General features: G+C 55.6%; 1 protein-coding gene across 1 annotated transcript; it reads right to left on the minus strand.

Annotated features, from left to right (window-relative positions):
* Positions 1-1186: 1186 nt before the first annotated feature.
* On the minus strand, positions 1187-7658 carry DLK2 (delta-like 2 homolog (Drosophila)). The gene is made up of 5 exons (XM_008946655.1): positions 7586-7658; positions 5899-5962; positions 3309-3439; positions 2505-2649; positions 1187-1964 (listed from the first exon to the last, which is right to left on the minus strand). Exons 1-5 carry the CDS (start codon positions 7656-7658, stop codon positions 1187-1189), a joined length of 1191 nt encoding a protein of 396 aa, XP_008944903.1.
* Positions 7659-9467: the final 1809 nt, after the last annotated feature.

Raw genomic sequence — 9467 nt, forward strand, 5'->3', positions numbered from 1 at the left:
CTGGCTCTTAGCCATGATTTAGCAATGGTGGAGAAAGCAGTATCCTATCTGCTTCCTAGGGTCATCCCAGGCTCAGTAGCTTGTCCTCACATCCACGGCCAGGAGCTCAGCCTTTGCTGTATCAGGAAACACTACAATGGCTGATCTGATGTTAGTGTCAGCTTCCTGCCTTGGAGTGACTGGGAGAGGAAAGGAGGATCTGGATCTTGTATTGCTCCTGAACCAGCCACAGCACATCTCCAGCCTTGTCCATCTCCAGTTCCACCTGTGACGGCATATGAGAAGAACCAGCTCAGGCCCAGAGGGCCCCAGAGGGGACCAGGCTGTGCTCCTCCTTGTCAGCAAATGGTGAGGTGGAAGTGCATGGTGGAGAGGGGAAGGAGCTTGGTGGTTTGTGGCCAGACTGGAAAGGACGGCTTGATAAGTGGGGAGAGAAGACCCTTGGATCATCAGGAGGAAAGTACACAATGTGTTTGTAAGCCCAAGTTTGAGAGCAGGAGGAAGGAGCATCACCCAGGGCAGAAGAAGGGCACGAGGAGACTCCAAATGATCTCCAGGGTCTCTTTAAACTAGCTCACAGAACCACAAGGCCACGCAGCAAGTGTGTTTGCTCTCTCCTCAGGGACATGGCATCTGAAATGACAGCCTCCAGAAACAGCCAGGAGCTGCCCCATCCAGTATCAAGAGGCTCCCACAGCCATGACCGTCCCGAAGGCCCCAGAAGAAGCATCCCAACACCAGTGGAAACGGAGACAAAGCCCCTTCCAGCAGTCACAGAGAGGAGTTACGAAAGGCCTGGCAGAATATGGGCTTGCAAGAAGGCTGCGTCCTCCTCGGCACTACCCGTCCTGTTTCTGAGAGCTCAGGTCAGATGACAGCAGCACTGCAGGGCATGGGCTGCGCAAGCGGCTGGGCTGGCCCCACAACCTCCCGCAAGCGGCTGGGCTGGCCCAACACCACCCCGCCTCCAGGCGCCTGGGGTTGCTGCTGGCTGGGCAGGAGACAGCTCAGACACAGGCGAGGCCATCACACCAGTGCTCGATGCCCAGGGGTTTCGTTGCTGCGTTTGCTGCCCGGGGAACCCTTCCCTGCCGCCCAGCTCGTGCCGGCGCAGCTCCCCAGGGTGCAGTTCGAGGGGCTTGCCAGCACGACGACCTGCCGGGGCCCCACTCAGAGTCCTCGCAGCTCACAGCTCCGTTGTCTTCCTGGGCTCAATCAGGACCGTGTTGAGCATGCCCACTTGACACTCCTGGTCTTGGAGCTTCCTTGCAGCTTGAGAAGGACTTTGGCACCAGTTCGACCTCTGCCGGCCCCTCTGCCAGTTCCTCAGCATTAGCAGGACGGTGATGAGGACCAGCACTGCCGTCAGCACCCCAAACACCAGCACTGTCACCAGCTGGGCTTCGGTCAGCCCCGAGTCCCTTTGGGTCACCACCTCCTTCACAGAGATTTTCAACAACCCTCCCCCCGGCTCCTTCTCGCTGTGGTTGGCCACGCGCCGCCCCGTGACCGCGGTCCTGACAGGCTCCGGCTGCGTCACCCCCAGCATCTCGCTGGGGGTGCTTTTCACACCCACATCATTCTCATGGTTTGCAGGGTGGTAGGGGGGAGCCCAGGTGGGCTCAGGGATGTAGATTTCACAGGTTTTGCCAGTGAAACGGTCAGGACACAAGCAGTCATAGTCATTGATGCGGTCATAGCACTTTCCCCCGTTTCTGCACGGCTGGCTGGCACAGTCGTTGATGTTGATGGTGCAGAAGCGCCCTTCGAAGCCCAGCTGGCACTGGCAAGAGAAGCGGTTGATCCCGTCGTGGCAGGTGGCACCGTTGGCACAGGGACGCATCAGGCAGTCGTCCACGTCGTTCTCACAGAGAGGCCCCACAAAGCCGGCGAGGCACCGGCAGGTGAAGTTGCTGGCAAAGCCATTTTCATCTTGACACTGCCCCCCGTTCTTGCACGGAGACCTGCATGGAGAGATCAAGGGCAGGTCACGGCCCAGGAGAGCAAGCGGGTTCCCCTGCCCCAGGGAGGTAAGCACGCACAGCTGCTCGTGTGGCCCGTGGGTCCAGCACTGGTTCTCTCCATGGGGGCGGCTACCTCGAGAAGACCAGGCAACAGTTTCTGCCTCCCCAAATGAGAGGCTGTGGGACCTCCTCAAAGGCTGTGGTTGTGCACAGCCCACCACCCACTAGGGTGAGGGCCTTCAGCCAAATGATCTGAAGAGGAAACATGCCCTCCGGGTGCTCCCCAAAGGCATGATGGCTGTCAGCTCATCACAACTACAGCAGTGAGGGACAGGAATCTGTTCAGATTGCAAAAAAGACCTTGCCCCAGTGGGACCATGCAGTGCACACAGCTAAACCAAAGCCAAAGATGGTTTTGGCTTAACTCCATTAGTGCACGGAAATCTACAGACAATGATCCAAGCTGGGCCTCCACTCGGCAGCGTGTGGCCAAAAGCTAGTGCTGTCTGTAATCTTGCTGCCCTCACTGCCATGTCTCACCCTGCCTCCTCACATGGCCCTGTCTTCATCTCACAGTCCTTCCCGTGGAAGCCTTCTGGACACAGGCAGGAATATTCCCCGTCGCGGTCGTAGATGCACTGAGCCCCATTCTGGCACGGGGACTGGTGTTCACAAATGTGTATGTCTGAGGGGAAAGAAAAAGGTGGGAAGTGGTGAGAAAAGAGAGGTGATATGGCCCACTCAGTTTGAACACAGGCCACCAAACCTAGCAAGGACAGAGACATGGCAGGAGCTTTTTCTGCCACTCCTCCAATAGGCACATGCAGCAACACATGTGCGGTGCCTACGCAGTGCCTCCCAGCCACAGTCTGCAAAATGCACAGGCTTAGGGGTGCAGAGAAAGCAAACTGCCCTGCAGCTCTGCACAACGGGAAGAGGCTGTGCGTGCCATCTGGCCAGCCAGTGCACACCCCCTGGCACACAGGAGCCTCTGAGGCCAGAGGAGGGGAGTCCACCAGCCACCTGCTGAAGGCAGGAAGCCCCAGGGGAAGCAAGAGGTGCTGCCCAGAGCCCAGCTGTGGCATGGCAAAGACAACGAGTTCATCTGCTCCGTTTTCTGAGGCTGGCCAGTGTCATGGCAGCTCTTGCCGTGCAGCCAGGGGGCAGGTGCAGCCTGACCTCTGCTGCAGGTAGGGGGTGGTCCCAGGCAACATCCCATCTCCAGGGCAGCCCAAGCAGCACCACCTGGGTGGTTTCTGGCTATGCTGGCTCACCCATCCATGCAGGGTGCGCTGGGCTTCTGCCCCTGGCACCAGAGGCTGCGACGTCCAGCCAGCGACTCACCTTTGTCACAGAACTTGCCAGCCCAGCCAGTGTGACAGATGCACTGCCAAGGCTGGTGGCACGTCCCGTGGAGGCACCCCGGCATGCGCACACACTCCTCGCAGTACTCGCCCTCCCAGCCTGGATCACACCTGCAGGAGGACAGGGCATGGCAGTAGGCTAAAATCCAAGCAGATGCAATGGAAAAGCTGGCTGCTTGCTGTGAAGGCTTCCCACAGATACGGTGACACTGGGAAACCCTCCCAAAGCCCCCCATGAACTTGCTGGCTCCCTCCTTGTCCAGAGGTCGCTACTGGTATCCTCATCTTTCCAAGGAAGCAAGTGGACAGAGCAGGAGTGGACTTGCCCTGTGCAGCCATGGAGGGCGAGGGGGCAGAAGCAGAGCTCAGCAGCTTCACTTTTAGTGCCCACGTCCCACTGCTCCCCTCCAGCCAACCGCTCGTCACACGACTGCGTAACGACATGCTGAGCATTAGCTCAGCAACTCCTCTGCCTCCCTCATCTGCAGCCAGTCTGACCAGCAGAGAAAAGCCCCATTCCAAATTCCCTAAGGGCAAGAGGTCCCTGAGGCCTACAGTTCATGGTGCCCCTCTGCATTATAATGTGTGTCTTTTTTGTCTCAAGTACACGGTCATCCAGCTGCAAAACTTTGCTTGCCATGGCTAGCATAAGGATTAGACTTATCAGCCAGCCCCACAAGAGCAGCATGACAGGAAAACCCACAGCACACAACGAGCCCTCAGGCCCCAGAAAAGTGGGGCAGTGGTGATGGCTAAGGAAAGCCAACCTGTGTTGCTCCACTGGCTTCTCTCAGGACCTGCTAGCTCCAAGGGGGAAAGCAAGTGATAACAAAATGAAAGCTGAGTGGGGAGAGCACCAGGCTCATCAAAAGTAATACTCAAAACAGCACAAAATTAAACCTAACAAAACCAACATGGTCTCTAAGGTAAGTAAGCAAGGGGGTTTGTTTCCATAGCTGGGGCTCACTTCAGCACAATGGGCTGTGACTGCAGCTTTGCCACACTGGTCCAAGGCTGCCTGTTCACACTTGGACTGGCTATTGTCACTGTAGGTTGTTCCAAAGAGATTGATAAAGTGGCTAAAAAAAAATTAATAGATATGTTAATTAGGGACTTTTTTTATGGGAATAGAGGTGATACCATGTGCCTGATAGAGTTTGGGGAAATGCATTTACACCTGGACAGCCATAAGCTTACAGAGGGGCAGTGTGGACACCCTGTACCACTCAGTACCCACAGGGAGCAGATGCCATCAACTCTTCCCCTTAACATAAAAAGGAGATGGCCAACCTAAAAATTGCCAGGGAGGGGGACAGGTAAGTGGAAGTCTCCCTGAATTTGGGGTGATTTCAATGGGGTACTGCCAAGTTGCTGAAGGGCTCAGGAAATGCTCTGGAAACCTGAAATCTGAGGCAGCACCTCCTGTATGCCTCCACCAGAAAGACCTGCAGCTGGCCCACCTGCCCTATGGAGAAGTGCAGCGTCTCTGGCCAGGGTTTCGCAGCACCGAGCTCCCCCAGCCAGCCACAGTCAGCAAAAGGGCTCAGGGAGGAGCGAGCTCTTTGCAGCTGCAACCAGAGGCCCAGCAAACCCAGAGCTGGATGCTCCCTGATGAGGTCAGCGTGGTTCTGGTCACTGCCAGGCCACGTCTGCTCCATTAGGCGAGAAGGAGTGGCCCAGGCGTGGTGTGACACGGGGGGCTGTGCTGTGAACGGGGGCTGAGCATGCCCCAGGGAGGGGAGCAGTCTGTCCCATTGCAGCACACGTGTCAGGGCCAGCCCCAAGCAACCTGCTCTTCCTGGGGCTGTCCTGCAGGGTCGGGGCTCTGGGAGGAGAGGCATTGCCTGGGGCTGTGGCAACACAAGGCAGCCACATGGTTGTTTCCCAGGCTGAACTGCAGGGTCAGGCTCTGAGCTTTGCCCCTGTGGGATCTGGGGATCTCTGTTTTTTTTTTTTTCATAAAGAGCTTGCCAGCAAGCTGGGGGCTACTGCAACAGAAGTGCGTGCATGATCCCTGGCATCCCAGCTCCATCCCAGATCCCCACCACAGACCAGGCTTCTGAAAGGGCACTCCTGATGCCCTTAGACATTTTTGTACATGCTGGAAGCTCTTTTCTTTCACATCCTCAGGGAAAGCATCCCCATCTCAACCCAGTGAGGAGGCCAATGAAGCTGGCTGACCCCCATGCTGCCTTTATGACTTTCCCCATTTTATCTGAGCCCGAAGGCTGCCTCCCATCATCCAGGTATAGCTGGGCTGTTCTAGGCTCCTGTCTAGGCAAGAAGGGCTCAGCAGAATAACATTGGTCAGTTTGGGGGCAGGGGATGGATCCTTGAAGCACTGGAGCAAAGGTTGGAGGGGACCAGCAAGAGGCTGAGGGCTCAAAATCTCCCATTCCAGAGGCCGTCAAGTGAAAAGATAGCAGAGGCATTGATTCCAGGTGTGAGTGAGCAGAGGAGGGAGCACTCAGCTCAGGGCAAGGGTGTAGGCACCAGCAACATAGCATCAGGGGATGGAGAGCAGTTATGGTCAGGGGCAGCAGGAGTGGAGAGCCAAGGTCAAGCTGTACCTGCACTTCCCGTCCTGGTCACAGCAGCCATGGGCAAGATTACAGCGCTCGCTGCAGTCATCACCTACAAGGCAGGAGACAGTTGGAGCTGGGTTAAGCAGAGACCATAGATGATTCCAGATCTGCCTGTGGCCCTGCAGGCTCACAGCCTTTTTTCCCTTCCTATGTGCTCAGCTTGCCCTTCCCCAGAACTGTAGCGTGGGGGAACCTTCCTTTCAGTGGCTGGATGCCACACGAGAGATGGGGATTACACCGTCACCCAAGCTGCAATAACACTGCTTTTATTGAGAAATGGGACCCTGCTTCAAAACTACCTGGTCTCTGATCATCTTCCCCAGTCTGTCTCTGCTGCCTCATTTAGACTTTGGGCCCTTCTGGACAGGAGCTGGGGCTGCCCGTGCACTAAAACAACCTGTCCAATAGAGCCTGACCCACCCAGTACCTTGGTCCCACAGTTGTGCAGTATGTATGGTGGGAAAACTGTGAGGGACACAAAGGGACCTAGGATGGAACTGGAAGGAACGGTTCCTCTTTATCTCACAGGACATCCCCATCCCTAAGGACAGCTATTGGCACAGACCACTGTCTGGTCGGGGCTCCTGCCCCCTGCCAGGAGTCAGCTGCCAGCATTCCCCCTCCTGCATGTGGAGGCAGGACTGGGCGTTGCATGGGGCCAGGTATCCTGTTCTGTTTATTTATTTAAAGGCCATAGAAGCTGTAACTGAGCCATGGCCTCTCTGTGCCACTTCTCATCCTCCACTCAGTGTTGGCCTGCTTTCTCCAGCCAGCTGCCCCCTTGCACCTCCCCCTTCCCCTCTCCGCCATCACTTGCTTGCATCTTAGCCCCATGGGGGGCTGACTCACTCCTGCCCCACGGGCAGGAGAGCTAGAGCAAATGTAGGAGGCAAGGGGTTTCTCCAGGAGCCCAACATGATCCCAAGCCAGGCCCAGGAGATGAACACTCTTACCTGACTGAGCCACTCCATCCTGGACCGGGGCAGGTTAAAGCCCCTGTGCCAAGAGGCATGCTCAGGTTTTCCCCAAACCACATGATGTGCTGCCTCGGAAGAAATGGGGATAAATTGCATGGGGGAAAATTCCCCATGCATACGTTTTTGCTGCAGTGAGGTGACAAACCCCACTGCTCAGGATAAGAGCCTCCCAAAACAAGCCACAGTGGAGCTGGAGCAGCATCCTGGGACTGCTTAGCCCAAGCGTGGGTATCCTTGCCTTTCCTATTTGTAAACCATCTCTCTTGTCAGATGGCTTTGGGAATTCAGTGCTTATCCAGAGCAGAGTGATATCAATCTAATCTTAGGGAAGGGATTTTGTCTCGCAGGATCCAGAATTAGCTCTTCAGTTTTGGAATTTTATTTCCACCTCACCCTGCCTCTCCGAACAGTCTCATCAGTCAGGGAACCATTCACCCTAACTGAGAAAGACAGAGCAGCAGGACCTACCACTGGTGATCTGCTTGGCACTGCCACCCCCACGGGCACCAAAGTGAAGGTCTCTACAGTCCCCACAAGTCACCCCCCATGTGCTGGATGACTCAGCAGCATTTTCTGGATGTCCCGGTCAGGCCAGCTCTAACTTGTATCAAAAACTGAGGAGACTTCAGCAATGCCAAGGACAGGTTTGGAAAGATGAATATAAAAGAGAAGGACGCGTGTCTACAAGGAATCACCTTGGGCAAGCTGGTGATGGGCCAAGAGGATCCAAACCAAGGACATGAGCTGGAGACAGAAGCTCCTGAGCATGGTCAGCGTGGCCCCACCGAGATGAACACCTAAAGAAAGAAAAAAAGCAAGCTCAGAAAAGTCCCCTGGCTCACACCACAGCTTCACTTCACGCATCCCTTCCTCTCCACTACTTGGGATTTTTGAGTTGAAACATCCAGTTTTGTACAGACTTGTCACCACACTCCTCTCTGTCCTTCCTGACTCCTTCCTCTAAGGCAACGATGGAGCACTAAGAATCAAAAAGCCTTTTAAAATATGTGTACAGGAGAACTGAGTGTGCACGCTCAGTCCTGCACACATAATAGCTCAGGCTGTTACACTGAATCTTGGAGCACCAGCCCCTGCTAGCTGCTGTCAAGAGAGCAGAAGCCTCCAAAAATACAAGCCCAGCTGTGGGGACCTTCATCTTCCCTCCCTAGGTCTGGCAGCTTTAGCTTCATGTTAAGCAAGGTCCCTCCTGTGCACGTTTGAATGAACAGATGAGTTGAGTCTTTTTACAGCACCCAGGCTGCCCTTTAAGCCTTTCAGGAGGGCAAGGGTCTGAGCAGATCTAACAGAAGAGCAGGCAGTAAGCACCAGCCCTATTTCATTTTCCAAGCAAGGGAGTGAAGCAATAGGCACTAGACCTGGGCTGTAGCCCCAAGCAGGAGAGGCAAACATGCACCTCTTGCTAGGTGTGATCCTTCCCCTCAGCTGTCCTGCAGAGAGAGCCTGTCAGTCCAGGGTTCTTGCACCCATCTATTTTCTGACCACCTCCTGCCCTCTTGAAGCAACATCAAATAATTTCCAAAAATTCTTCATTCCCTCCCAGCCTTCTGGGGTTGTTAAGGGCAGGAAATTCAAGGGTGATATCATAAATATATTACTATAATGAGATGGGAGGGGTTAAACAATTCTGCTAGGAGAGTAGTGAAGGTATGAAGTACACTCCATCCAGCTGCGTGGGTGTGATGGACAGGGGCCATTCCACTTTCAGCTTGACTCTTCAGCTTGGGAAGGTTGTGTTGGGTTGATAGTTACGTGAAAGACTTCTCAGATGAAGGCAAAAATCCTCCCATCCACACGTACATGTGCATTGCAGGAAGAGGTTTAGGGGTCACTGCTTAAGGGCTTCATGTGCCTGGACCAGCCAAAATAGCCCACAAAAGCAACGATGTTGTTGGAAGCAGCTCTCCAGCAAACCAACCATCACTGACAAAGGATGCAGCATTTTCAGAGGGGCTAGAGGATGTTACCATCACTGCCCCAGTCAAGCCCCAGTGTGGACTGCTGCATCCTCCCTCCCTGTGATCCCCTTGTCACCACCATGCTCACAGGACCCTCCTTAGCCTCCTGCCCCAAAATGCTGGGCAGTGGCCAACAGCTGCTGCATTTCAGGGAAGGGTGAAGCAATTCCTGTGAAACTTAGAAAATAATTGAGGGCTGAGCAATCAGTATCCTGTTCCTTCAGGGCTGTGAGGAGCTCAACCTCCCGCCACATGTCATTGCAAAGGTCGTTTCCCCCATGGCTCCCCACAGCCTCCGCGCTCGAGGTGCAACCCCTCAGCTCCCCCGAGTAGCCACCCCACGAGCGCTGCTCCCACCTCACACCCAGGGGCCACTCCGGACCCCGGCAAGGGCCGGGGGCATCCTGGGGGGCAGCGGATGCCCAAGGGAGATGCGAAAAGCACCGAGCAGGCCTGGCTTTGGGTCGCGGGCACCCGGGGAGGGAGCTCCCTTCGCCCCACTCCTCCGCGACTGCCTGGCCGGGCTGGGCTCCACCAGCCCCCCAGGGGCTGCGGGCTACTAGGGAGGCCCCCGGGGTTATTCACCTCCGCCTCGGGGGTG

This window comes from Merops nubicus, unplaced genomic scaffold (assembly GCF_000691845.1).
Source record: "Merops nubicus isolate BGI_N331 unplaced genomic scaffold, ASM69184v1 scaffold43918, whole genome shotgun sequence".
In the NCBI taxonomy this organism is placed as follows: domain Eukaryota; kingdom Metazoa; phylum Chordata; class Aves; order Coraciiformes; family Meropidae; genus Merops; species Merops nubicus.